Source organism: Moschus berezovskii, chromosome 22, assembly GCF_049115385.1.
Source record: "Moschus berezovskii isolate FMDL1 chromosome 22, NW_MosBer_1.0, whole genome shotgun sequence".
NCBI classification, from domain to species: domain Eukaryota; kingdom Metazoa; phylum Chordata; class Mammalia; order Artiodactyla; family Moschidae; genus Moschus; species Moschus berezovskii.
In genome coordinates, this window is record NC_142481.1 from 50,157,242 (window position 1) to 50,184,823 (window position 27,582).

At 63.8% G+C, this 27,582-nt stretch overlaps 1 protein-coding gene across 1 annotated transcript in view; it reads right to left on the bottom strand.

Moving 5' to 3' along the window:
• Window positions 1–227: 227 nt before the first annotated feature.
• ZNF469 (zinc finger protein 469) overlaps window positions 228–27,582 on the bottom strand; it is a 46,728-nt gene continuing 19,373 nt past the window's right edge. The window contains exons 2-3 of the mRNA XM_055412974.2: window positions 14,874–14,933; window positions 228–13,609 (exon numbers count right to left, since the gene is read on the bottom strand). Coding sequence (XP_055268949.2) covers window positions 2,095–13,482 — 11,388 coding nt within the window. The 5' untranslated portion in view covers window positions 13,483–13,609; window positions 14,874–14,933 and the 3' untranslated portion in view covers window positions 228–2,094. The remainder of the gene's footprint in view (window positions 13,610–14,873; window positions 14,934–27,582) is intronic.

The following is a 27,582-nucleotide window of genomic DNA, read 5'->3' on the forward strand; positions in this document are numbered from 1 at the left end:
GGTGTCCACCACCAAGTCCTTGGATGGTGTTTCTCAAGTGCGGCTCTGAGCCCACTGACTCCAACCACTGCAACCCCAACCCCCAGCTGGCACCCCTCGTCAGCTGCTGGCTTGTTCTGCAGCCCACAGTAGGTGTGTGCCAGATGGAGGTAGGCAGCCTGCTGGGCAGGGGGCATTGATGGGAGGGCCTGAGACTGAGGGCAAGGACCTGAGCAGGGTGTCCCTGGTGGATGGAAGTGCGGGGCCAGGGCCTGGTGGGACGAGGGGAGTGGTAGGGTGGGTGGGGCTGTGGGCAAGGTGGTCCCTGTGCCATGTGCAGGACCCGTCTCCCTGTGGATGGCGTGGCTCCCCTCACACTGTCCAGCAGGTGTGGTTGGGGGCCTGCTCTGAGAGACGCCCCCCTACTCTGCCCTCACCAAGCCCAGGCAGCTGTCAGGGGCCAGACAGGGATCTGCTGCCCTCCAAGTGCTTGTCCTCGACACAGGGGTCTCTGGAGGCATCTTCAGGACTCAGGGTCCCTAGGGGTCAGAGCCTGTAGTGGGGGACGGTCTCTGGGTCTGGTGGTCCCTGCTGTCTCTGCTGCCCTCTGGTTCCCTAACCCAGAGGGGCCCACAGCCCTGAGGGGTTGTCTTCGCCGTGTTACAGGTCTGGGGCCTGGGGGACCGCTGCACTGCTAGTAGGCTGTGCAGGGCCAGGTGACCCCGGGGCAGGACGAGGGTGGTGGCTCGGCGGGGCAGCGGGGTGGGGCTGGCGGGAGGACAGAGGCCACGGCGGAGGCGCCCTGTGACAACAGTGGGCATATATTTGACAGCATGGATTGCTATGGTTTTTACAGTACAACCTCAGAGCCCCCCGGGTTTATTCATCAGCACTAAAGAGGCACTCTGAGTGGCACACACACCTTCTACAAAAAAAGGCAGTTTGGGCTTGATTTGGTCTCTTTCGAAATATCAAAATTAGAACTTTTGACATACACACTGTACCTAAGGTTAAAACGAAGAAACAGAACAAAACAAACCACAAACCTCAGAGACACCTAAGGACAGAAGGTTGCCTCTCCTCACCTCCTGCCCCCGTGAAGACACGATACTGTAACAAGGACATGCGTGCCGGCCCCTGGGTCGGGTCAGTGCATGAGCCGGCCTTGAGGGTCCCATCTGGCTGCTCTGTCCTGATTGCGGGGCTGGAGCCACGCGCAGGCTGCTGGGAGCCAGTCAGAGCTTCTTGGGCTGCTAGTGCCTTGGGCAGCCTGCATGACCCCTAGCACCTCTTGGTCCGACCCCATCCCCCAGGTAAAACAAATCAAGGAAGCCTGTATTCACATTACATGAAAATAGCACCAGAAACTTCAGAGTAAAATTGGTCATACTTGCAGCAGAGAGCTCCGTGTAGGAGGCAGGCTCTAGAGAGGGCAACTGCGGAGGCTGGGATGGAGGTGGTGGGGGTGGAGACGGAGGGGTCAAGGTGCACTAGAGACCAGTTTTTCGGTCAGCAGCACGGACAGTGGCCGGCACAACCCTGTGGTCAGAGGCCTGTTATGCTCTGTGGGGCTGGGCAGCTCAGAGATGGCTCTTTGGCCCCCATCTGATTTCTAGGGTCGCTTTGGAATTCCAGCAACAGCAGCAACGACACTAAGATGGAGGCTGCCACCATCTGACTGGTAGCTGCCTCAACTTACTTCCTGTTAGATGACAAGGGTTGGGGGGCCCTGTGGAAACCTTCAAAGCAAGGGGTTCTGTGGCCTACTGGGCCTTAACTGTCGGGCACATGGGGCTTGGGGGATGAGCCACTCTCTCCTTAACTTCTTGGTACTGGATAAACAGCTGCATGGCCTCAAAGAGGCTGCAGCTGGCCCAGCCCTCACCCTCACCTACCAGCTAGAAAGGGATTGCTGGCCACCCCAGGCACTGCTCAAGACATCAGAGTTGCAGCTCTAACACTAAAGTCTGAGCATTTTCATGGTACATCAGATGGATTAAGATGTGGCAACCAGGCAAACTCTCAGACGACTGGAGCTCCTCAAAAATGACCAGGGTCTCGCATTTGCGAGTTTGTCCCCAGTCCCACTCCCAGGCACTTGCTGGCTCCTATAAATTACTCAGAAGAGTCCTTTTTCAAAGGGATCTTGAAACTGGTTAGTCTCTGACCGAACAGCTGGCTGAGGAGGTGGCTCTGGGACTCGGCTGTGCGGCAGGCCCGGGGGTTTGGGGGTTCCGCACTGTGGAGAGCCCCACACTTCCTGGGGGGCCTGTGTAGAGGTCTTGTCTGGGGGAGGGCCTTGCTCAGCCCCTCCTTGCTGCATCTGAGGTCCCCATGGGCATGGCTGGGCTCCCGCTTCTGCACCTCTGAGGACTGAGGGAGCATTGAGCTGTTCTGGCTACTGGGCTTGGGCTTGGGCTTGGGCTTGGTGGGGACCACGCGGCTGGGAGTTGCCTGCTTCCGGGGGGCCCGGGGGGGTTTGTCGGGGGCCAAGGGGCCTTTGCCCAGGCTCCCCGCACCTTCGCTCCTGGCTGGCTCCGGGGTCCGGCCTTTTCTCTTCTTCTCACTGCTGTCTGCGTCCTCCCTGGGACCCAGGCTCCCTCGCAGCCCCTGGCCACCAGCTTCCCTTGGCCCCTTGGGGTAGCCTTTGGCTAGGGCTCGAGGGAGGGCCTTGTCTGGGCCGGGGCCCTGGCCTGGGCAGTCGGGTTTGGCTGGGGTGGTGGCTGTCTCGCTTTGGAGCCGCCCACTGGCTGGCTGGGGCTGGCTGCCACCCACTGCCTTGGTGCCCTGCCGGGGGCCTCCAGCACCCTGGGAGCCTGGCTTGGCTTTGAGGGCAGTGGGCTTCAGCCTCTCCTCAGTGCCATGGGGGAGTTCTCCGGGCACAGGGCTGGCTATCACCTTCTTCAGTTGTCCTGGGATCTTGGGTGCTTTGTTGGGGGTGGATGAGCTTGACCTGTCCTTTGATAAACTCCTGCAGCTCCTAGGCTTGGCGGCACTGCCTCTGTGGGAAGGGCCCCCTGTTGCCCCTGCAGGTACTGAATGACACGTGGACACCTGCTTCTCCTTCCAGAGCACAGAGGGGGCTTCTGGGTGATGGTCAGGGGCACATCTGCCAGGAGCACTTGGGGTCTTGTGTTTCCCTGAGAACTGGCCAGCTGCCCTCTTTTCCTCTACCTCTTGGTCTGCGGCCCCCAGCCGGGGCAGAGAGCCTCCCAGCGGGAAAGCCTGCTGGAGGAGGTGCTCAGGGCTGCCTGGGGAGGCCTCATCCTCGGAGCTCTGCAGGGCCTGGTCCGGCTTGTGGCCATCTTTGCCACCAGCTGAGGCCGCTGGGAAAGGAGACAAGGATGGGGGCAGGAGCTCCTGGTGGCCTAGAGGGTCTATGGGCCTCTCTGGGGTCCCGGGCTGCCCGTCGGTGGTACTGGGAGCTGCCTCTGGGCAGGGCTGGAGCAGGGCTGGGAGGAACCCCTCACTCAGGGTGGGGCTGCTGCCCTGGGACAGAGGCCCGTCCGTGCTGGACCTGGCGGGGCTGCTGGGCGCGGCCACCCTGCGCCGTTTGCTAGGCAGCGTGCCCTCTCGGGCCGAAGCCTTCCGCCCGGGGACGCCGGGCCTCCTCACGCCGCGGAACGTGAAGGGCTGCTGCCCCTTCCTCCTGTGTTTGTCCATGTGCCGGTCGAACTGCTCCTTTTTGGCGAAGGTGTAGTTGCAGGAGCTGCAGACGAAAGATCGCTTGCTGATGTGCGTGACATTGGCGCAGAGTTCGCAGGCGTACAGCGGCGTGTGCACCAGCTCCAGCTCCCCGCTCAGCCCGTGCTCGCCGCCCAGGTGCGCGCGCAGCTCCTGGTGCTCCGGGTAGACGCGCGGGCACTGCGGGCACAGGTAGACGCGCTGCGGGCTGTGCACCGCCAGGTGGCGCTGCAGTTTGAAGGGCTTGGGGAACCGCTTCCCGCAGTGGTGGCAGTCGCGGGCCGGGTCCTTGCAGTCCTGGTGCACCGGGACGGCCGGGAGCGGGGGCTCGCCGTGGGGACGGGCTTCGGGGGACGAGCCGCCGGCCGGGGCAGGGCGTGCACAGGCAGACGGGCTGCCCTGCGCCGAGGCGCCGACCGCGTCGCAGCCGCGGCTGCGGGCCTGGGGCCTCGGCCGCTCCCTCGGAAACTCCTTCCCGGCTCCCGCGTCCGGCCCCGACGCCTCTGCGCAGCCCCCGCCTGCCTTGCCGGCGGTGGAGCGCTTGCCCCGGTGGGATCTGGAGGCCTGGCCCGCGATGCCGCTCAGGAAGTGCGTGACCACGCCGTCGCCCTCCCAGCATGCGGGCAGGTCCCCCAGCGACCGCCGCGCCTGCCCCTTGCGGGCGAAACGCACGGCGTGTTCCCGCAGGTGCTCATTGTACATCCAGACGTCGGACACCTCCCGCAGGCACATGCCGCAGGCCCACAGCCCCGCCTTGCTCTGCACGTGCTTCTCCAGCAGATGCTCCCGGAGCAGCTCCCGGGAGCCGAACCTGCGCTCCACGCACATGTAGCAGGTGGGGGGCGGGGAGGGGCTGTGGGCCAGCTTGTGCAGGTCCAGCTCGCCCAGGCCATGGAAGCGCTGGAAGCACACCCTGCACTTGTAGGACGCTCTCCTGGCCTTGGCATGCTGGCCTTCGCCTGCGGCCCTTCTTGCCCCATCCGCCTTCTCTGTCCTGCTCCGTGGGCCCTGGGAACCAGCAGTGGCCTTGACATCCAAGAAGCTGGTGCTGGGGAGACCCACAGGGTTTTCACAGGGTCCCAGGAAGCACAGGTCTTGTATCTCCAGTTTGGTGCCAAGCGTCTCCAGGTCCGCGACACTCCTGGGCACCCCGCAGTCGTAGTGCTCTCGCTCCAGGTTGGGGGGCTCAGGGCTAGCATCTCCTAGAGAAGAGGTGACCTCATCCGCGGGGGCCTGAAGCTCCAGGCCTCGCCAAGCTGCCGGGACCATGTGTAGCTCGGGGATGTTTTCCGACGGGTGGTCCTCGGCGCAGCAGGGGTTTGCCTCCAGGTGGGGCTCCAGGGCCCAAAGGCTGGGGCCTGGGGCCCAAGGGTCGATGCCTGGAACCTTGCTGTTGAGGAAGCCCTCCAGGAGGAAGGACTCGGGCAGATCGGTGGCCTCATCACCCCATGGGTCCTCGTGGGACAGGCAGAGCGAGCCAGAGTCGCTGAGGTCTGTGGGCAGGCGGGCAGAGGACAGAGTGACACTGCCCCCTACCTGGCCACTGGGCTCCACCCGGGGTGGGGGCTTTGACTTTTTACAGCGCTTCCCATAGACACGGGGGTTCTTCTTCCGAGCCAAGCGGTTTCCTAAGGGGAAGAGCTGGGAGAAAGAGGCCTCATCATCCAACAAGCTCAGAGGGTCCCCGTGCTCTGGGCTGGGAGGTTTAGGAGCTGTGCCCACCTGCTCTGGGACCCCATCTCCTGGGCTGTGCGGGGCCTGGGAGCAAGGACTGCTGATGGTGCCACCTGCTTCAGAACCACGAGTCTCAGGGAGGCCCAGGGGGCCCCAGGGGGGCCCGTGCCCCTCCCAGACACTGTGCCCTGATCTGCTGTCAGCTGCTCTGCTGTCCCCTGCAGGCTTAGCCCCAGTCACCCTCAGTGGCTCTTCACAGATGCCAGATTTCCTGGTCTCTCTGGGTCCCCCACACCCTCTTGCCAGGGCTGCCTTCTGCTCCCTTGGCCCTTCCCCTGGAGGCGCTCCCTCCACCATCCTTGGACAGGCCACCCAGTCCCCAGGTGGCTTCTGTGCAGGTGTCTCCTCTGGGTCCGTGGCTGCAGGAGGCAACTGCATGGCCTTGGTCTCTTGCTCTGTTTTGGGTGAGAGGCGGCGGCAGTTGGCAGCAGAGGTGGATAGACTCCAGCAGCTTCTGTCTGGAGTCACACTGGCAGGGACCTGGGGATTGCTCTCCTCCCAGAACCTTCTCGCTCTGGGCTTCCTCACTTTCTTGTTAGATTTCCCTTCTGACTCGCTGGGGAAGTCTGTGGGTGGTCTGCGGCGCCTCTGGCCCCCGCCTTTCTCTGCCTGTTTGGGTCGGAGCTCTTCCCTCCCCAGCTGGTCCTGTTTCCTGGGCTCTGCAGGCCTCACGTCCACCCCTTGCCTGACTGTATCTGGGATGTGTGGCTCCCAGCTCGGGGGACGGCCTGGAGCTTCCAGAAGGCTGAACCCCTGCCTGAGCCCCTTGGATGTCTCGAGACCCAGGGCATCCTCAGGAGCCTCAGAGCCACAAACAGGGGGCAGCTCTCCGGCCTGGCTGGGGTCTCCCACCAAGCACCCAGGTTCCTCCTTCCCCAGCGCTCTGCGACTCTTCTTCCCGGGGCGGTGGCACGTCTGGGGAGCAAGTGGGGGTGCTGGACTTGGCTGGAACGCAGCACCCTTGTGCAGCCCATGCTTCCTGGCTCGGTGGCGGCTAAGGCCTGGCTTGGAGCGGAAGGAAGCTGAGCAGACCTCGCAGGTCACTGGCCACCCAGTGGGGGCTCCGCCTCTCCAGTGGCCATTCTCAGTGAACACCGGCTTCTTTTTAAAGCCACGTGGCTTCTGTCTGAGGTCCTGGGGACTGAGGGCATCCCCCTGGGGTCTCTGGTGGAGGGCACTTTGGGGGGAGTAAGGTCTGGAGTCGCTGATTTTGCTACCTGGGCAGAGCTCTGTGGGAGGACAGGTAACCGGCACACCCCTGGCACCAGCCTCAGACGCCTTGGTGATGGCAGGGGTCCCGGCCCCAGGCGTCTCCAGGCTCTCCTGTCCTTGGAGGCTGGCCAGAGCCTTGCCTTCTTGGCAGGTGTGGGGATCTGGCCACATGGCCCCCTGTGTGGAAGGGTCAGTGGGCACAGTGGTGACACTCTGGCCTTCCCTGTTGCCTAGGGGTTTGGAGGAGGAGCCTGTGGGCACCCCATCTGGGTGCGTGATGGGCAGGACTCCCCTGGGGTCTGGCCACTCAGCCCTGGGACCTCTGAGTGCCCCCAGGCCACCTGTGGTGGGGATGCTGGTCAGGGCAGCAGCCTTGACAGTCACTCCCGGGATGCTGACTGTCATTGGGTGGGGAGGGGTGGCACGGGCAGGGGAGTCCCTTGGCCTCTCTTTTCTGGAAGCTTCTAGAGTTTTTGACACATGACCTCCAGGGCGGGCCCTTCCGTGGGCAGTGCTGATGATACTGACGAAGCTGAGCTCCTTGGGAGGGTCTTCCAAGGGGCTGACATCCCCTAGGAGAGGGTGGTGAGCTGGGCTTTCCTTGAGGCCATGGCGGCTTGTCTTCAAAGAGGGGGACACTGCCAGGGATGCCGCAGTGCCTGTGGGTGCTGGGCTACTCTCAGCCCCTTCTGGAGGTGTCCAGGTGGGAGAAGAGGCCAACAGAAGCTGAGAGCTGGCAGTGCCCCCGTGGGAGGGAGACGTTGGGAGCAGCTCCCTGAGCTCCCCTGAAGGTGCCGTGGGAGGGCCTTCCTGGTGTAGGGGCTTGAGGCCGTGGGGATCGGAGGGGGCTGCAGAGGTGGACAAGGGGGTGCGGCTGGCCAGGTCCCTGGTGGGGGGCTCTGGGCTTTCCCCAGTGAACGGCAGATGCTTCCTAAGGCCTGGGCCAGCTGCCACCGCCTCCAGAGTCCAGTCCCCGGGCCTGTCTGGGGTGTGGGCTGCCACCAAGGCTGGGACTGAAGAATCTGCCTCAGAGGAGGTGGGGCTTGGGGTGGCCTGTGCCTCATTGCAAAGGCCCATGGCCGCCCTGCTTCCCTGGAGCTGTGCCCCCAGCGGGTCTGCAGCCCCGGCCAGTGTGGTTTCAGGGTCAGCACTGGCTGTGGTGCAGCTGTCCGGTCTCCCTGGCCTCCCTCGGTCGCCTGGCTGCAGGTGGCCAGCTTTGGCTTGGCCCCTGGGCTTCTCGGCCTGGCTGTGTGTGTCTGCATGTCCATCTTCGTCTGGCTCCAGCTGACATCTGGCCACAGTGGTCATTTGCATGTCTCCCAGGGAGCCCTGGGCAGGGCTGTGGGCCATTGTCTCTCCTTTCTTGCCATCGCCTCCCAGATCTGAGGGGTTGCTGTGCAGAGGGCTCTGGGCGTCAGCAGTGGGGGTTGCCCTTGAACCCCAGGCATCATCTCCACTCTTAGCCGCTCTGGCCACCAGGAGCTGCAGCTGATGAAGTGGGCTGGAGGCTGGGTCCTGGAGCCTCCCGCCCGGGCTGGGGTTGGGCGCAGAGGCACAACTTGGAGAGACTCCCACTGGCACAAACTCCTCCTTGCCCTCAGGGCCAGGGCCTGCTGCAACAGCAGACAGGAGCCCTGTTCCTCCTGGCTCACCTGTGCTGCTCACAGAGTGTTCCCTGGGGGCACTGCTATGAATGGTAGCAGAAGGTGGGGTGGCGCCCAGAGGCAGAAGCTCGGCACCCTGAAATGCCAAGCCAGGTGCTAGATGGGCAGTGGGGCTGCTGAATGCCTCCAGCTCCAGAGGATCTTGACAGGGCCCAGGTGCCTTGCGGGGTCCCGGGGAAAGCCCCCCTCTCAGTGGGCAGGGAAGGAGCAGCGGGAGACCTTGGCCATGTTGTGTTCTGGGGGCCCCGTTACCCTTAGGAAGCGAAGGCTCCAGGCTTGGGCTGTGCTTTGCTAAACTCCCTGCATCTGACATGGGGTCCAGTATGCAGACTTCCTGGTGGGCCCTTCGGCCCCCTTCGGCCCTGGGGAGCCTTGTCTCCAGGGCTTTCTGCACTGATTGGAAACTGAGGCTGGCCCCCATGGGGCTGGAAGGACCCCGAGGAACCACGTCCTTGTGGGTGCTGGGGGCCAAGGCTGCTTCTCCTGGGGCCAAAGGTGAGGGCCACTTCTCCTGGGGGCTCGCCAGGGCGCCCCCCATGCTGTCCACCCCCTCTCCGTGTGGACTCGGCTCCCCAGGACCAGTGGTGCTGGCCCTGCACGGCTCTCCCGGGCCCCGCTGTGGTCCTCTGCTCTGCAGCTGACTCTCCAGTTCCGTGACCAGCCGTTTGATCTCCAGCTCCTCCTCAGACAGGTCACCGATACTGGCGGTGCTACATTCGACAGCCCTGGCGGGCAGAGAGCCAAGGCTGGCAGCCACGGGCCCTTCACTGGGACACTGATGACTGAGAGTCTTTTCTCCCGAGAGGCCGGGAAAAAGGCCCGGATGGCTGGGTGGCACCGGGGACACATCCTCCAGCAGGGGCCAGCTCCTTTCAGGCAGAAATGAGGGGTATGGTGGGTCTAGCTGGGGTTTCCTCGGGGGAGGAGCAGCACACGCACGCAGCACGGGGGTGTCCCTGTGCCCAGAGAGGCTGCCATAGGTCGGTGGGTCGAAGTTGTCCCTGGGCAGCCCTGAGAGGAGCGGTGTGGGCTCCAAGGCCAGCGCCGATTGGCCTCTGCCTGGGTCTGTGATGCCTGTGTAGGGTGGGCTCCTGGGTGGCTTTGGCTCTGGGGAACTGGCATCATGGTCATCCTGGCAGAGGCATGACCTAATAGCTAGTGGGCTGTCTGGGGCTGAGGACTGGGAGCCCAGGTCTCCGTGGAAACAGCCGGCCAGGTCTTTGGGTCCGAGGAACAGCTCACTGCGGGGACTACTGTAGGGCTGAGGCCCTTTTCTGGCAGCTGGAGCCTCCATGGACTCACCAGGACCAGGGGTCTTCACAAAGAGGGTGCTGGGGTCCGAGTGGACCATGTGGACAGCATTAGCGACAGGCACCAGTGGTTCTCCGGATGGAGAGGCAGGTGGGTCCTCTCCGTCCTGGGAGGTGACTGGCTCCGAGCACCGATGTGCACCCAATATGGGTGAGCTTGAGAGGGGCAGCACTGTGTCCTCCCTGTGGAGCTGTGGTCGCTCTGAGGCTGGGGGACAAGGGCCGCCTCCCCTGCAGGGAGCTGGAGAGGAGCCTGGAGCCTCCTTGTGAAGTTCCGTGGCTTCAGGGAGAAGGTCGTCAGCGATTTTAGGAGTCTCAGTGTCCTGAGGGAAGCCTGGAGGTGGATGGCTCTCCTCTGGGGTCTTGGTGCAGGTGAGATCCTGTAGGAGACGCTGGGGGCCTTTCTCCTCCAGGTCGACTCCAGCTTCTGGGCTGTGTGATGGGCCCTGGGCCCCGGGACTCTGGCTGGGGCCTGGCCCAGGCCTGGCTGGCTCCTCGGGACCTGGGTAGCCCCTGGACCTCGCAGCCTCCTGCTTCACCACCTTCCTGGGTTTCTGCTGCTGCCCGTCCTCTCTGGGGCCTGGGGTCAAGTCTACTTCCTTCCTCTTCTCACCCCGGCGCCATCGCCGGCTGCTGGGGCGGGGCCGGCCTCTGAAGCGGGAGCCGGGGGGCCGTGGTCCGTCCTCCTCCTCCGACTCGGAGGCGGCCCAGTCGCAGTGCGGGGGCCCACCGTCTGCGGCGCCTGGGGCCTGGCTGTGCCCGCCTGCCCGGTTCTTCTGCTGCACGATCTTGTGGATGAGCTCCTTGCTCCAGGTGCCGCCCCGCGCCCGCCTCCGCCTGCAGTCCTGGCCAGGGGCCAGTCGGAGGCGCCGGGAGCTCCTGGTCTCCACCAGCGGGCCCTGGCCCCCGGGGTCTGTGTGGCTCTTGGGGGCCTGGGTTCTCAGACCCCGTGGGCAGGTCTCGGCCCGGCCTTTCCTCCGTGGCCTCAGGCGGGCGGCCCTGGAGCCCCTGCCAGGCCTTTTGGTGGTGTTAACCGTGTCCAGTTCTTTCCGGAACAACTTGAACCGCTTTCCTCTTCTCTGCTGGCCAGCCAGGCTGGCCCCATCTTTCTCTGCAGGTGCTGGGCCCAGGGAGCGGGTTTTGGGCCTGGGGCTCGCTGGGTTGCCCCCATCCCCAGGCTGGCGGGGCTGGGTCTCCAGCGGGATATCCACTGCTGGGGGCGGGGCTGGGGCTGGGGCTTTGTTCTCCGGTGTTGCCCCCAGCCTGGCCTTGGGGGGCTGCCCGGCAGTGGTGCCCTTGGGGCCCAAAGGCTCCTCGTCGGTGAAGACGTCAATGAAGCTGCTGTCGATCTCGGGGTTGTCGGACTGGTACTCCAGGCCATTGAGTGCCTCTGTGATGAGGCTGTCCAGCTTGGCAGCATCCTCCAGGTCCAGGTCCCCTGTGGGGAGTGGGAAGGGGGTGGCGGTGGTGCCGGGCAGGAAGCTCGTCCTCAGAGGGTCATCTCTGCCATCGGGCCGGAGGTCTCCGCCCAGAAGGAAGGGAGCTGTCCTGGTGTGGCTGAGTGGGCTCGGGGTCCTACCGCCTGGCACTCTGGGGGGCGCGGGGAGCCCCGGGGGCTGCTGGGGGCTGTCCTGGGCCCTGGCTGGCAGCAGGCCGCAGAACTGCCGGTGGCCCAGGAAGGCAGCCAGGCTGCTGTAGTTCCGGTCACACTGCCTGCAGGTGAGCAGCACATCCAGCTGGTCCAGGCTGGCGCTGCTGAGGGGGAAGTGGTGGGCGGAGTAGGGGGGCGGCCCCTGGGGGAAGCCCTCCAGGCCCGCACTGCCCGCCTGGAGCCCCGAGCTGGGGAACGGGGTCTCCTCCAGCCCCTCTGTGGGGAAAGGGAAGGTCTTGGCTGGCTCTGGCTGGTAGTGGATGGGAAGGCTGTGCGAGGGCTCGGGGGACGGGAAGGGGCTGCTAGCTTCCTGGGAGTGAGGGGCCGGGTGGAAGAAGGCAGAGGGCGCGAGTGGCCCGGGTACCTGGCTCTCGTCTGAGCTGGGGTTGGCCGGGCTGCTGGACAGTGGGGAGAGTGATGAGCAGGTGCTGCTGGCTGTGTGGGTGGCTGGCGAGGGCAGGGGGGACTCACTGGGGGAGGCTCCCACCACCCTGGGTGGGGGCAGGCCGGGGGGTCCCCGGGGTGAGGCCTGGGGCTGGGCTGCCCCAAAGAACAGGGGCTGGGCTCCCGGGTCCTTCAGCCCATTGTAGGCAAACAGGCCAGGGGAGCCACTGCCATGCTGGCCCGGGCTGTTTCTCAGGACGGCCATCTTCTCACCCGGCGCGGGTGTCTTGCCCACAGCACCCAGGGCTCCCTGGCTGCCCCCCTGCCACTCGGAGGCCCCCGGGGGGAAAGGCGGCCGGTTCAACATCTCCATTCGGTGGGGGCTGGGCCCGGCGGCCGGGAGCACCTGGGACCAGGGTAGCGGGGGGCTCTGGGGCAGGCTGAGCCGCTGGCCTGGGCTGGGCTGGGCTTCAAAGAACGTGGTGGCTGGGGGACCCAGGGGAGGTGGAGGGTAAGGGGCTGGGGCAGGGTCCCACAGCGGGGGCAGTCTGGCAGTGGGGGGCCCTGAGGCGGCCAGCTCTGTGTCCCGAGGCCCTGGGCTGGTGCCCACCCCACTGGCTCCAGGGCTTCCATAGGCCTGCCCAGAAAACTGCCTCTGGGACAGGGAGTTTGGGGGCCCCCTGGGGCTCCCCAGCCCTTCATGGGCCGAAGGAGGTCTCTCAGGGAGCACTTTGGTCATGCTCTCGTGCAAACTGTCCCGGAAGGTGGCTGTGCTCTCCGAGAAGGGGCTGGAGGCCGGGTGAGCAGCACCAAGGGGAGGGAGCACACCGCCAAGGCCGCTGGGGGCCTCGAGGCTGTCGGGTCGGCTGGGGTAGCAGGGCAGGGGTGGGGGGGCTGGGCGGGCGGCCAGGGGGTAGGCCGGGCCCGTGCCCACCGCCTCCAGCCACGCTCCCCGAGGCTGGTGGAAGGCGAGCACCAGCGCCCGTTCGGGGTACTTGGACCCGGTCGTGTCCTCTGGGCAGGGTCTCCGGCCAGCCCCGTGCAGCTCCGGGAAGGGGTACTGAAAGGCCGCCACCCCGGGGCTGCCGCCTTTGGCAAAGGGCTCCGGCTCAGTGGGGGGGACCCCAAAACTAGCACCTGGGAAGCTGTTCTCAGCTGGGGGAGGCCAGGCGTCGGCCCCACTGGCCTGGAATTCCAGGTAGGAGGCCGGCCGACAGGGGCTGGTGCCCCTGCTCTGGGGGGCCCTGAGGGGCGGGGGCCCGGGGGTGGCACTCGGTGAGGTATAGTTGGTGGAGGTAAAGCTGGAGGGGGTCTCCTGGAAGCACTTTTGGAAGCTGAGCTCCTCCGGGGCAGGGGAGGCCTCGGCCCTGGGATGGCCGGGCCTGAGACCAGCTCTGGTCCCTTGGCTTGGGGGTGCTTCTGTGTCCAGGGGCCGGAGGGCCTCAGGCTGCAGGCCCTCAGGGGTCTTCCCATCCAGGGCGGGTTTGGGCCTTGTGCTGGTGATGCTCAGACTGTAGAGATGCTGGGGGCTGCTGGCTGCCCTGCCTGCCCGCCGGACACGAGCCTGCATGAGGTTGCTGCCCGCTGGGGTTTGGGGGCCGCTGCTCTTGCCGGGGACGCTGCTCAGGGCCTGCGCTCTGGGGAGCGGAGCCTCGGTCACTCCTTTCCCAGCCTGCTGCGCCTGGGTCTTGGGGTCGTCCATGGCCTGGGCCCTGCTGCCCATGGCCTTGGTGGTCCTGTTGGCCAGGGCGCTGATCTCTCTGGGGGGCCGCAGGGGGCCCCCCGTGCCACTGGCCGCCAGGCAGGGCTGCAGGTCTCCGGTCAAGGTTGGGGGTGGCGCTCTGAGGGGCTGCTCCCCAGGCATGGCCCCTCCGTCCTGGGCGCTAGGAGGATGCTGTGGTTCGAGGAGGGCCGCAGAAAGCGGGCTGGGCGGCCATCCTGGCCCCTCGAGGAGCCCTGGAGAAGCCTGCTCGCATGGTCCCGACTGGAGCCTGCAAGGAAAGGGCAGAGTGAGTGGGGGACAGGGGGCTCTGTAGCTCCTGTGGTGGTGTGGCAGGCTGGAGCAGAAGTGGTGGACACACAGCCTTCCCTTTTAGGGGTGGCGGCTTGGCTCTGATGGTCCCTTGAGAGATGAGGGAAAATGAGCTCCTGCTAGACTGAGGAAAGGGCTTAGTGGGTGGGGGTGGGCTGGGGGTGGGGAGGAAGAAGGAAAAGAGAGCGAATGCTGCTGGGGGCCAGAGGTGTGGGAAGACCCTGGCCACCCGCAAGCAGCCCTGCTGGGCGCCAGCCAGGCCCTGAGCAGGAAGGCCCCATGTGGCACGTGGCTGCCAGATCTGCAGAGGCCCCATGGTGGGGGTAACGGGCACCGGATGCCAGGGCGGACAGCCCAGGGAGGACAGAGGGCACGTCTGGCCGAGGTTCCCACCCGCTGCCCCTGCGGTGGATGCCCAGCCTCCAGAAGGTGATGGCTCCTTTTCCTGGGCCCTGAGTTGACCTGCTGTTTGGGGCAAATGTGTCTGCCATGTGCTCATGACCCTCATGCAAAGCTCAGCCCCCACAGGCCTCTGGAGAAAAGCCCTACCCTGAACACTGAGCTTCTGGAGTGCAGGGAGACGCTGGGTGAGGGGAGCCCCAGGCCCCCTCTTGTCTCCGTGACCCCATGACCCCACTCCCACCCCAGCGGCTCTGGGTGTCTCTTTCTGAGAGGAAGCCTGGGGCTGGCTGGTCGCCTCACTTATTTCCTTGGCTTCTGGGGCAGTCCAGGGAGGTCTGTCCCCAGCTCTGAGGTCAGGGCAGGGACTTCTCGACTCAGGGGGTGTGGTCCAGGTGCTGGACAGCAGAGGGCATCCTGTCGCCCACCCTGCCCCTTCCCCAGCCAGGCCAGTCCTGCCTACTGGGGAGGCCCTCCCTCCAAAGTGGAGGCCTCCCCCCTGCTCTGGGCTGCACTGCTCCAGGCGAGTCCTCAGCTCCCCTTCCAAGGGCTCCAAGGGCAGGGCTCCTGGGTGCCGGGCGCTGAACAGATAATGATGGCAGAACAGAGCCCTGAACCCCGTGGGCCCCACTGTGGGCCAGGGCACGGGGCGCTTCCCATCACTCCTCTCATCCTCTCAGTGGCTCCAGAGGTCAGAGCATTATCGTCACCCCTGATTTATGGGGGAGATGCCCCGCCCGAGTGAGCAAGCGAGATGGAAGCGAGATGGATGGGGGCCGGGCCGGGCTACTCCGGTGTCCACGCCGGCCATCCCCTCTACATACCTGGGAGTCGGCCCTCAGCTGGGTTGCTGCGCAGCTTCCTTGTGGGTGAGGATTTCTTGGCTGCAAAGAGAATGGGGAGCATGTCAGCATCGCTCTGGTGCTTGGCTGGGGACCAAGAGCCCCAGGGGAAGCTGGCGAGGGAGCACGGAGCCTGCAGAGCCCCCAGAAAGCCGCTGAGGGCAGGGCCGTGGGGAGCTGGGTGAGCTCAGGGGAACCCCAGCCCTGGTGGGGTGGGGGCTGGGTTGGGCTGCAGGGCTGGGGTCAGCTGGTGGCCTTTGCACTGGGTTAAGAGTGATTTTACATTTCTTGTTGTGGTATTATTTCATGTGCATAGATCACAGGTTCCTGTGGTTCAAAAGTCTGAAGTGAGAGGTCTCCACAATGCCCCCATCTCCACCCCCAGCCCACGGATGCTCTTTCCCTGCCTTGCTGGGTCAGCACAGGAAGCAGCTTCTTCTGTTTCTTTCCAGAGTTTCTTGATGCAAATACCAGCAAATGTAAATAAATATTTCCATCTCCCCCCTTTCTTCAACAAGAGACAGTCCACTGCACGCCCTGTGTCTCACTTTCTGCATTTAACAGTGAACCTTGGTGGCACCTCCACAGCACCCCGTAGAGCAACTCCTGGCTGATGTCTGTCTATCCACCTTTCCACCAACACAACGGCTACAGAACATTCTGTGGAACAGCTGCGCCTACACCCAGACCCTTCTGGGTGGACGGATGCTGGGTTGTCCTCTCTGGGCCTTTATAAGCAGTAGAGCAATGAACATGTGTGAGATCAGCAGAACAAACTCAAAGAAGAAACAGCACGGTCAAGGGCAAATGCACTTGTGATCTAAAGACACTTGTCAGGTTAACCACTGTTGTGGTTTCAACATTTGGCCACATATTCTTTGATCCTTCTCCCTCCAAAAGGTGGAGCCCAAGGCCCTCCCCTTCAACAGGGGCTGGATGTGGCGACTGGCGGCTGACGAAAAGAATACCTGCCCAAATTCCAGACCCACAGAAACCCTTAGATTTCAAGCTGCTGTCTGTCACACAGTGTTAGGGAACTACTAGGACAGCTCCTGGTGGTTGTGCTGACTTGCATCCCCACCCCTGGGATGCGGAGATTTCTGGCATCACAGGGCGGAAAGCGTGCCCTTGCCTGGAGTGGGGCAGGCCGAGTGCTGGGGAGGGCCTGCAGGAGGCAGAGATCTTCCCTGCAGCTTCCCATTCCCTCACTCATTCCTTGCTTCACTCACTCCCTCCTTCCTTCATTCAGAGATCAGACACTAGGTCAGGCGTCTGTCACATGGTGGTGAGTGACTCACTGCTGTGAAACATCAACAGGAACCACAGATGAGGAAACTGAGGCTCAGAGAGGTTGTGTGACTTGTCCGAGTCACACGGCATGCAGCGAATGTGGGGCGGTGTGAGGCGGGCCTCCAGGGCCTATGCTTGCCCCGTGCAGGACCGAGTGGCTCTGCACTTCGGCCCCACCTCAGGGCCCCTCTCTTCCTGAGGTGGCCCTGCCTCCACGTGTGGACCTGTGGGCAGAGCTAATGGGCTCCACATTCTGCCTGCAGCACTCAGGGCACCCCAGACTGGCTGCCCCTTCAGGGACTTGACGACCCGTCCTGGGTGCTCAGACAGTGGGGCAGGCAGGGGGCAGTATATGCCCTGTCTTAGGTTCCCATCCCTGCCCAGGCTCTTGGCAAAGCCCCCCTGGTTCTGGCCGGTGTGGGTTTCAGCAGGCCTGGGGCCCCTTTGAAGTGGGGAGATCCAATCCCCCAGACTCTGGCCTGCCCCCGGGAACTCCAGGAGTGCAGGCGTCTCCTTTTCACTCAGAAACACCACCTGGCCCCAGCCTCTGGGTAACTCAAGCCCATGGTGGTGCTGGCTGGCTCCAGCTGGGTGTGGATGGCAGCTCCTGGTGAGGGGTGCCCCGCTGCAAGCCTGGGCCTCTGCCCTCCAGTGCCCCCTTCCCATGGACCCCAGGCCCCAGCAGAGAGTCCAGGCTCTGCTCCTGACCCTCTGCCCTCAGCTCTCCTTTCAACCTGCCCCGTTTTAGCTGTAGCCTCTCATCCTTGATCTGGGCCCTCCTGTCTACTCCTACCCACTCCCCCAGACCCTCTCAGGCCTTTGTCTAAGCAGTGCCCCTGCCCAGATGCCCCTGCCTCCTCCCCCACCTTCCTGATTCCTATTCATTTCTAAAGGCAGGGGGTCAGCTGGGCCTGGACTTGAATCCTGGCTCTAGCACTTCTGGCTATAAAATGGGGTGATCACAGCTCTGGCCTCAAAGGCTTATGGCTGGGAGGCTGGATAGAACCGCATACACTAAGTCTGCAGACGCTGGCTCTGAGTGAAGTCACTGCTCCTCCAGGCTCCTCTCCAGGCTGCCTCTTCTGATATATGTGTGTCCACTGGTGAAACAGGAATGATCTTGGGAGCCCTCACTGGGGGGCTGTCCCCCAACACCAGGTGTCTGGGCAGCTCAGCACAGATGGCCCTGCTGGGTCAGAGCTCTGCGCCCCGGCTCCCCTCCCCCCGCCAGGCTCCCTGGCCCTCCGGCCTCAGTTTCGAGGGGCTGGGGCTGCTGACCCCTCAGGCTGCTGGGGCTCCCATCTTCTGTGACTCGGGACCTCTGGCCGGCTACTCGGGACCTGGCTGTGGCTCTGCAGTTTCCTCGGTCTCCCTGCTCAGACCTGCTCAGAGGTGGGCGTGTTTAACTCTCCTGTTAGGATGTTTCTCTCATTGGGGTGGGGCTGCACCTTCTAAACAGGCAGGAACCCGGCCTCTTCTGGTTTCCACCTGCGAGGGGCAAGGCCCACGGTGAGGTGGGGTAGAAGCGTCTGCCCTTTTGTCCCCTTGTCCAGTCCTGGCTGTGTCCCTGACTCCCGGTGCCCTTGGGAAGTGGTCAGCATTGGACGAGTTGTGAGGGTAGGCTGCACACTTGCTCCATCCTGGCCTTGGCCTGGAGGCGCCCATGAGTGGCTTCTGCTGGCCAGGCACTGGGTGACCGGATGGGCATGGGGAGCAGGTGTGGGCAGGGGCAGGCTGGACAGCTGTCCCCTCTCCTGCATCCTCTGTCCCTCCCTGAGGAGCTGGCAGCTTTAGGGATGGTGCAGAGGCAACGGCAATAACCGCAGAGGACTGTGTGGACACCGCCTTGACCTCATGGCCCCCCTTTTTGGCCAGTGCTCACTCCTGTTACAGGTGGGAACAAAGGCTTGGAGAGGGGGTCGGTCCCCATGTGGTGAGGGCAGCACGGCGTGACGCCTTTAGGGACGGAGCTTGCAGCGGCTGGTTGTGACCAGGGCAGAGGGAGGGAGCGGGGTCTGGCTGAGGGTAGCAGGCACAGGGGTATGAGAAGCCCTCCGAGGAGGTGACCCTGGGCGATTCATGGCCAGGCTGTGGGTAAGGGTCCTTCAGGTACGGCATGGGGGATGGGTCCCCCGGCTGGGAGGTGCAGTGGGGCTGGGATGGCTAGCAGGCTGGCGAGGGGGCAGCCAGTAGGGGTCTTACTGGCGGATCAGGGATGCCGTGGACACACACCCCCTAGGCCCACCCCGCTTTCCTAGACACCGATCAGCAGGCAAGACGTAGGTGCTGCTAAGTGGACCAGGCTGTGATGGGCAGTCAGGCTCCAGCCTGACCAGGTGTGGATGGGGAAACTGAGGCTCCCAGGACACTGGCCTGTCTAAGGCAGAGCCTGGAATAGGACCCTGCCCCCCCACCCCCGCATCCCCCTCCACCCTCTGCCACGCCCACACACAATGCTCCCCTGGGAGGCACAACCCAGGCCCCTTTATGGGCCCCTGCCTGCCTCTGGCTGCCCGTCCAGGCCAGGTGCCCTGAGCTGTGCCTCCCTGGACACTGGCCCTGCCGCCTGGCTGCCCTGTGCCTGCACCACTGCTGGCCTGTGGCTTGGACCAGCCCCCCCGCTGACCTGCTCCCTGATGGACGCCCTGCATGCCAGCTCAACCGAGCAGGGTCTCCGCTCCAGATCATCCCTGTCTAGCGTGGCTGGAAAAGCATGAGGGGCACAGCCTTGGGCACCGCCCCACGACCACCCCCTGCCAGCCTCCCCCACAGGCCGCTCTCTTGTGCCCCCTCCTTGCCCAGCCCAGCCCCCTTCCCGGCCAGCCCCACGACAGGTTCTGAATCCTGGGCAGCGACTGGAGCAGGGTGGCCGGCCCAGGAGAGGCGGGTCTAGGTCGGCACAGCCCGCACTGAGGGGCTGCCGCGGCGGCTCCTTATGACATTTATTTTATAAACATTCCCCTTTCCTTTTGCTTCAAAAGCTGCCGCTTAGCTTAAAAACTATCTGTTACTCGAGCGCTCAGATAAACCCTAGCAGGTAAAATTATATCTGAGATATGGCCCGCGGGTCTGTTTAAGAATCCTGGGCAAATTATCAGCTGCATTTATCTTAATTACTTTGGGGGAAAGTGGAGGCTGGTGTTGGATGGGACTGGGAAGCGGGGGTGCGTTCCACCTTATCGGGGTGCATATTTGAGATCCTTTAACAGGAGGCAGATAAGAGGAGCACGTAGGGAGAAAACGATGTCTTCACAGTTGACAGGGAGGCAGCCAAGGGGCTGCCAGGGTTCGTGCTGAAAGATGGGACCCACTGCCCACGGAAGTCGCGAATGCCTCCATCCCTCCTGTTCCCCTGAGACCCATATTTGCGGGGTGTGAAAAGGCTCCCGACTTAGTTCTTGGCCGATTCCTCCTAGAACAAGTCCCACACCCTGCTGACACCACACGGCCGCACTCTGGACATGATGCAGAACTATGGCCTTAACTCTGACGGTGCTGGGAGCCCCGGAAGTCCAAGCAGGGCCTGGAAGGAGGATGGAGCAGGGGGTGCAGAACGGTTTGGGGCAGGGTGGATGCGGGAAGAGATGCGGGCTGTCTGTCCATGCCTGGCTCTGCCCGAGAAGCCGCCCCCTGGCCTCAGCTGCCGGACCGCAGTGTCTCATCTGGCACACCCCAAGGGCCTGTGTGGATCCGGATACGCTTGCTGGCGCAGCTGACCGCCCGGCTTCAGGAGAGCCGCCCGAAATCAAAGGTGATTCTGGGACTGGCCACCACTCCCGGGAAGGGTCACCCCGTGCTGACTGGTGCTCTTTGGACACCAGCAGTTCTCCAAGGACCTCGGTACCCAAACTGCAGGATGGGAGGGACCACACTGGCCCACAGGCCGAGCAGGGAAGGGCCGGAGACTCGAGAGGAAGACAGGTGCACGGTCTGCAGAGGTCAGGACACTGGGACCCGGGCAGGAGCCCTCAGCACTGCCCAGGGCCACAGGGGATCTCGCACCGTCATCCCTGAGCACCTGCTTCAGTGCCTACCTGTCGAGAGGGCTACACAGGCTGCCTGGACCCTCCCGCCCCGCTGCCCTCTGCTCTCATCTGCCGCCACCCTCCCTGGTACCTACTCGCCCCTGCCACCCTGTGTTGCCGCATGCCAGGCTGCTCCTGCTTAGACCCCTGCATGGGCCAGGCCCTTGGGGGTGTCCCTCCTTCCCTCCTTCTGGTCCAGCTCCAAGGCCACCTGTGCCAGGAAGCCTCTGCCCCGAGGCCCATCTGTCAGTCTCTCGGGGAACATGATTTACCCCTGCCGTCTGCCTCTGCCACACCACATGCCTCTGCAAGCAGTCTGTCTGATGGGTGCCCAGGCCATGCTGCTCAGGCCCCACTGTCTGCCCCTCTGCAACACCCCCAGGGGCCAGCCTGGTGGCAGAGGAGCCGGGTCTGCCCAGCCTGCCAGCTGACCTTGCCAGGCACCTCTGGGAGTGCTGTGGTCACTGTTAGCGGGCGTGCCCCCACCCACCTAAGCACAACGTCACGGAACAGGACGAAACATGCACTGGGGACCCTGGGGCCCAGCCCTCACCTGGGGCTCCAGGTCTGGTGGGCAACCAGGGGGTGTGCAGTATACAGCTGCATATGCGTGGGCCCACGGGCACCCACAGGCAGGTGAGTCCACAGACATGGGGACACACACCCTCACACGCAGATTTGCACACATGCATGCATGTATGCACACATGCACACGCTCACACCACACGCATGCCCCCACACTCCTCCCAGGGTCGTGCAGGGCTGCCCGCCCTCTGCTTCTGGCCCGAATTTCTAGATGGGGCCTTGGGGATGTTCTGTGTGCAGCAGCCAGCAGGTGGGGAGTTGCTGGGGGGAGGCAGCGGTGGAGATGCACAGACAGTGCCCTTGGGCTCCCCATCTCTCCAAGTAGTGCCTGGGTCCAGGAATGTTTGTTGTCAAGGCTGGTGTTTGGGAGAGGTCTTATACCCTAGAATTTAACAGTGTACCAAGCTCTGCCCAGGGAACTCTGGTTGCCCCTCGCCTGGCCTTGGAGGGTCCTTGCTCCACTGAGAGGACTTCCAGGGTCCTGTCTGCAGGAGCATACTGGGGCTCAGTGACCCTGGGAAACTCCCCTGCAAGTTCCAGGCAAATGGAGCGAGCACCAACCATCCCAGAGCCGAGAGGCAGCTCGTCCAGGCCAGGCTGGTCAGGGCGGGGAGGGCGGCGGGGCTGCAAGCACAAGAGACAGTGGCCGGGCCTCCACGGAGGCCACCTTGAAAACCACGCTGAATGGGGCACTTTCTTCAGAGGGACCCAGGGGCAGCTTGGCCCCAGAACTCCAGCACAAGTGCCCCTGGGAGCACCTTGTGCAATGGCAGCTCTGACGGGGGGAGCTTGCCCAAGGCCACACAGCAGCAGAGATCAGGAGGGCGGCAGCCCAGTGACACTCAAATCAGCTAATAACAGAAGCTGGGGGGGCCAGAGGAGGCCCAGCTCCTGGCCTCCTGGAGAAGGGAAGGGTGACATCACTCTGAATGCCGTGTAGTAGTTCTGAAAAAGCCCCCGCAGCCTCCGGGCCTGCCCTTGTCTGGGAGCTCCAGCTACACAGGGCTCCTCCCATCCCCCAGAAAGGTAAGGGTGCGAGAGAAGGAGGCACTCCGAGGGACCCGGAGAGTGGGGTGGCTCGGGCCCCAGGGTGGACCTGGCCCCCAGTATGGCTGCAGACTTGGGCCTCTCGGGCTTTGTCCGGAGTGGTCATCCTCTCTTGGAGACTTAAACCCCTGCCGTCTGACACCACCGTCCCCCACCCGAGGTCCCCAGCCTTAGTGGGTCCTGGAGCCCGGGCTTGCGGCCATGTTGGGACACCCTGGAGGTTGAAGGGTGTTCAAGGCTCTGGGCAGTTTTGATTTTGTCAGAAAGGTTGTCTCCATCCTTGCCTTATGCGACTCTTGGTTATAAACATTGGTGGTCCTGTCAACCCTGTGACATGGAGTCCGTGGGCACTGTCGTCACAGCGCCGGCACCTGGAGGGGCTCTGTCCACACCCTCTCCTCTCCACAGCCCTCACGTGAGAGACGGGCTTCTGGAACTTCGCTGTCCACGGTGGACAGCCGAGGGCCAGCGCCCAGAGGCTGAGTCTGGGTCTGAAGCCTGGGCTGGGGCCAGAGTGTGCCCAGGAAGCTTGGACACCCTGTGACCCTGACATGTGACAGAGAGCTGGGCCAGGCTGCAGAGTGGGGCTGGGACCCCGGAATGCTTCGGGCCTGTTTTGCATGTTTCATGGGCCTCCCTGGGTTGGGCTTGCTCCTGGCTCTTCCAGGCCTCGAGACAGGGCACCCCGGGCTGTCATCTCACCTGCCAGCCAGCCTGGGGTGGAATATACATCAGACCCATTTTACAGGAGAGGAAGCTGAGACTGAGGGAGGTAAATGAACTGGGACACAACCTTGGAATTCCCACCCTGTGCCTGAGACCCCCAAACAGGGCTTGGAAGCCTGGATTTGGAAGCAACCATGTCGTCCCATGTGGGGCTTCCTCGTGAGAAGCAGGGGCCTGTGTAGAGGCCACTGTGCTTGGTGGGGATGCAGAGGCGGCGGGCTTTAATGAGCTGTCTCCTGAGTGACAAGATTAATGAGCTTCCTTGGCTGCGTTAATTACTGTCCTGTCAAGTTCAGAATCCTACTAGCCTCCTTTCTCAATTAAAAGTGATTATGATTTCATTCCTCAGAACCAGAGGGTTAGTGAAGCCCACTGGGCAGCAGCCAGGTGGGGGGCCCTGGATACTTGGGGATCTGCTGCATCGGGGGGTGTGGGGGGCTGTGTGTCAGGTGAGGATCCTAGGCAATTGGTCCAATGGGACACCTGCTGCCTACTGGGCTCATGGCCCCACCCGTGGGAAGTAGGTAGGCACTCAACCCAATTTACAGATGAGGAAACCGAGACTTGGTGTGTAGGGGCCTGGGCTCCTCCATGCTGGGGGGATGGGTGCTTCGCTCTGGCCACTTCCAAGCTCTGCCCACTCTCCTGTTGCCTTGTCATCTGTGGACAAGCTGGGTTGTGTCCTGAGAGGACCCGGAGGGCTGCAGTCCTGCTGCAGGTCCCAGCTGCTCCAGGGTCTTCCTCGGTGGTGAGGGACATCTGCCATTGTCCTGGTGCCTAGGTGGGACCAGCCACGGCCACACAGCTGGCGGTGGCCCAGGAAAGGACTCTCCCCTCATGTTCCTGCGAGCCTGTCCTCTGACAGCACGGCCTCGGCCGTCTCTGGGCAGTTGGGCTCCAAGCGCTCTGGATCCGGCTGACCAAGCCCCTCTGAGAAGCCTCCCCTGGGTGCCCTTGCTGTGGTGGGTGATCGGAGCTCAGGAGGGGCCGATTGGGGTGGCAGTGGGCCTCTGGCTGCAGCGGCTTGGCTCCACAGAGCTCCTGGTCCCAGGAGCAGGAGACTGCCCTCCCCGAGGGCATCCACGGGGCTCGGCTGTTCCAGAGGGTGGAGGGCAGGAGGGAGACGTGGCCCTGCAGACCCCCGGCCTCCCCCTGCAGCCTTGGGGCCCTCTGCCCTGCTCCCTCACAGGCCCTGACCTGCCTGAGGGCCTCATCACTGCCACCGTCTGTCTGTCTCCCAGGAGCTGCCACCTGGCCAGCTCAATTCCCATCCGGCATCACACCCGCGCTCTGGGGGCTCCGGGCTCCTCCGGCGGAGGGCAGGGGAGGAACACACGCTTCCTTCTCACTATCCCTGCTAGGCCGGCCACTGTTGGCCACATCTGTTCCCGGCTCCTGAGGTCCACTCTGCAGGTGCCCATGTGTGGAGAGCACTCAACGTGTTGGGGTGAAGTGTGGACACTGGGGAGCCACAGAGCATCAGACCCCAAGGCTTCTCAGGGGGATGCGTGCTGGCGGGGAGACCAGGCAGGGAGCCCCTTTCTTCCTCCTGGGGACCCTTGGGATTTACGGTCAAGGGGCTCGAAGTGTGACAAGTGCAGGGAACCAGAGGCCCCGGTGTCTGAGGCTGAGGGGCCAGGCAGCTCCTTCTTAGCCTCAGTCTGTTTCCCCGTCCATGCCTTGTGCTGCCCTGCCTGAGCTCAGGGTCCCCGCCTCGCCAAGGCCCCTCTGCACCCTCCCTGGCAGCCCTCCCCTGATGGCACCTGTCACCTCCCCTCCTAGAGCATGGTGGGGGTGGGGCAGGGGGCAGGACCGGGGTCCCTCCTCAGCCCGTTTGTCCCCAGAGAGCATCCAGGGCCGGCTGCAGGGGCCACCACTGTCCACAGAAGGGAAGGCCGAGCCCACAGAGCCAGAGGCAGCACTGGCCGCCACCGCCCCTGCCTGGACACCACACCCCGCGGCAACCTTGCCCAGGGCCGGGCAGGAAGCCCATGTCGCGCACCCACCAGCTCTGCACAGAAGGGGTAGCTGAGACGCTGAGGGTGGGCACGCGGCCGGGGTGGTGAAGCGGGGGCCGCAGGCCGATGGGACAGGTGCTCACTCACACGGCTCGGTGCCAAAACACAGGGCTGCTGGCCGGCCCCACGGGCAGCGACGGCCCTTCCCGGAAGGCGCGGTCCCAGCCTCTCGTTCACAGCTGCTCCCTCGCTCAGCGCCCGCTGTCCTGTCTGCACCCCGCTGAAGGTGGAGAAAGGGAAGGGAGGCTTCAGGGGGAGACCTCTGGGTCTGTCCCCTGCTCCTGCCTCGCCCTGCCCCAGGTCCGGCAGCCCCTGGGCTCACCTGGCCGTGTGTGATTCAGCACCCAGTCCGTCCTCTCTGATACACCGTGGTTTCAGCTGTTTTCTCCCCATGGACCGAGCTTTTCCTTAGTATAAGCGTTTCCGTGTCCTGGTGCCAAGCACCCTGCCCGCATCAGCACGTGTTTCTTTACGGAGGGGAAGAGGCCAGACCGCCAGCACCCACTCTCCTCCCCACGGACGGGTCCACGGCTGTAGGAGCGCCTGGCACCCGCCCTGCCTGCCCCGCCCGCCGGGCAGCTGCTCAGCCAGGAAATCCAGCACAGAGGCAGCCCTCTGATTTTTCAGGAAAAGCCAGAAATCCAGGTTTTAAAGTGAAATCTCCCCATTTTAAAACTTTGGCAGCAAAGTCACCTAAGACAAAATGAGTACTGTGGGCCGAAGCGGCTGGGGCGATTGGGCTGTGGTTGGTCTCCCGTGACCTTCCTGTGGGTGGAGGCCCCTCAGGCTGTGCCCTCGGTGGGGGGATGGGTTCGGTCACCGGCTCCCTCACTCATTCATCTGTGGCCAGGCTCCCCACCAGGCGCCAGGACATGTCTGTGGACAGAAACAATGGAAACCATGCCCCTGCCGTGGCCCCCCCAGGGGGATGGGTTTAGGGTGCTCAGAATGTGAACTCAGGTCTCCTGGAGCCACGTCTGGTGAAGGCCTGTGGTGCCCTGCAAAGCTCTAGGATTGCTGGAATCCCTGATGGAGGTGGAAAACCCTGCACTGGCAAAGTGGGGGTCAGAGAGGTTATGCCCTGTGCCCCAGGTCACACAGCAGGCTGCAGAGAGGGCCAGCCCGGGAAGGCTGTGCAGACCGAGGGCAAGCTCAGCACTGTGGCCTGAGGGAGGGTGGGGGTGTGCCAGGCCTGCACCCCGGCATCTTCCTGGCCTGAGGCTGGCCTAGGTTTCAGGAGGGACAGAAGTGTTTAGGTTCCCCTCCCGAGTGGGAGGTGCCAGCGGCTGCCTGTCACCTGACCGCCCACAACAAGCACCCAGGCCTTGTTCCAGACCCACTGCTGGTGGCTGCCTGATAAGGGTGGGGTTCCTCCCCGGGGAGGGCAGGGCTGGCTGGTGGAGGGGTCTGCTCGGTCTCCAGGACACTGGAGGGGGCTGGTCTGAAGTCCTGGAAGACACAGTGGTCCTGTCCAGCTGTGTGACAAGAAGGGGACCTTCATCCTCATTCTGCAGATGGGCCCAGAGGGGCTGGGACACTTGCCCATGAACACACAGCCGACAGGCCGCAGGCCGGGAGACCTGGGCTGGTCTCCGTCCAGCTGCGTCCCTGGTGCCCCTCCCTCGCTGGACCAGGCGACCATCTCCTGTCTGCGACACTCCATCCCCAGCTTCCCTGGGGCCTCTAGCACTTCCCTCTCCCCAGAGCAGCCAGGGGGTCTTTCCAGGCACAGATGGGGCCATATCCCCCTCTGCAAATGCTTCACAGCTTCGCTGGTGTTGGAATCAAGTCCTATCCTGGCCATGAGCCCCTGGACCATCGGGGACCTGCCTCCTGGGCCTTCTAGAATGCCTTGGGGCCTTTTCCTCCAGAGTCCCTGTTCTGGGAGCATCCCTCAGAGGCCTCCCCGCTGCGGCTGCCTGGGGTCTGGACCCCTCCGTGCAGGGTCCGAATGGGTGTGATTTTCCTTCAGGTCTGTGTCCCCTTGCTTTGCCCAGGCAGTGTGAGTGGTGGGAGGTGGGTGGGCTGGACTGTGTCCCCTCAAAGACGTCACCAGGTCCTGACCACCCCCCTCCGCCCTGGGGAACCTGGGAATGTGGGCTTATTGGGAACAGGGTCTCTGTAGGGGTGGTCAAAATGGGTCATCCTAGGTTAGGGTGGCCCTGTCCTTAGAAGAGACAGAAAAGGAAAGACACAGACCTGGAGGAGAGGCCACGTGAAGGTGGGGGCAGACTGGCCACTGTGGTCACCTCCCTGCACCCCTGTCGCCACCTCCCCAGTCCGTTCTCCCCGCAGCCTCCCAGGGCAGGGGCCCTACCCGGAGCCCTCGCTCACCCAACCTGGGGCTTCACCTCAGCCTCCTCTGGCTGGAGCCCTGCTCCCCAGACAGCCATGGATGGCTCTTCTCTGCCCACACGTGCTGGCTGTCCAGCGGCACCTCTGACCACGGGGTCCACCTTGACCCCAGTCCCTGGCACTTTCTGTTAATATCTCCTCACCCTGCTTTATTTTAAATTTCATCATGAAGTGGACATACGTATCAAAGTGTGTATTTACATACATTCATAAAGCATGGATATTCTTGCAACATGTGTGTACATAAGTCATGCACGCAGAGCATGTGAGAGGGGACATCGCCGCCCTGAGGACCCCTGTGCCCCCACCACTCCGCAGCGTCTCCCTGTGCAGACGGGCTGCCAGCCTCCATCACAGATGCTGGTTTTGCCCGGGTGACATCAGGCTCCACGGTCATGTGTCCCCACCTCTGTCCTCCACCCATTTCAACTGGCGCCCCCTGGGGCCCTGACATTGCACCTGCAGAGCTGGGGGGAACTAAGCCAGACCGAGGTCACGGACGCCCGAGCCCAGGGTCCCCTGGGGACCTCCATGGACTGCACTCTGGGGGTCTCTGGAGTCACGACCCCTGCTGGCAGCCTGGAAGACACAGCCCCCATGCCCCTGCCTCCCTGCAGAGGGGCCTGAAGTGGACGACTGGCCAGG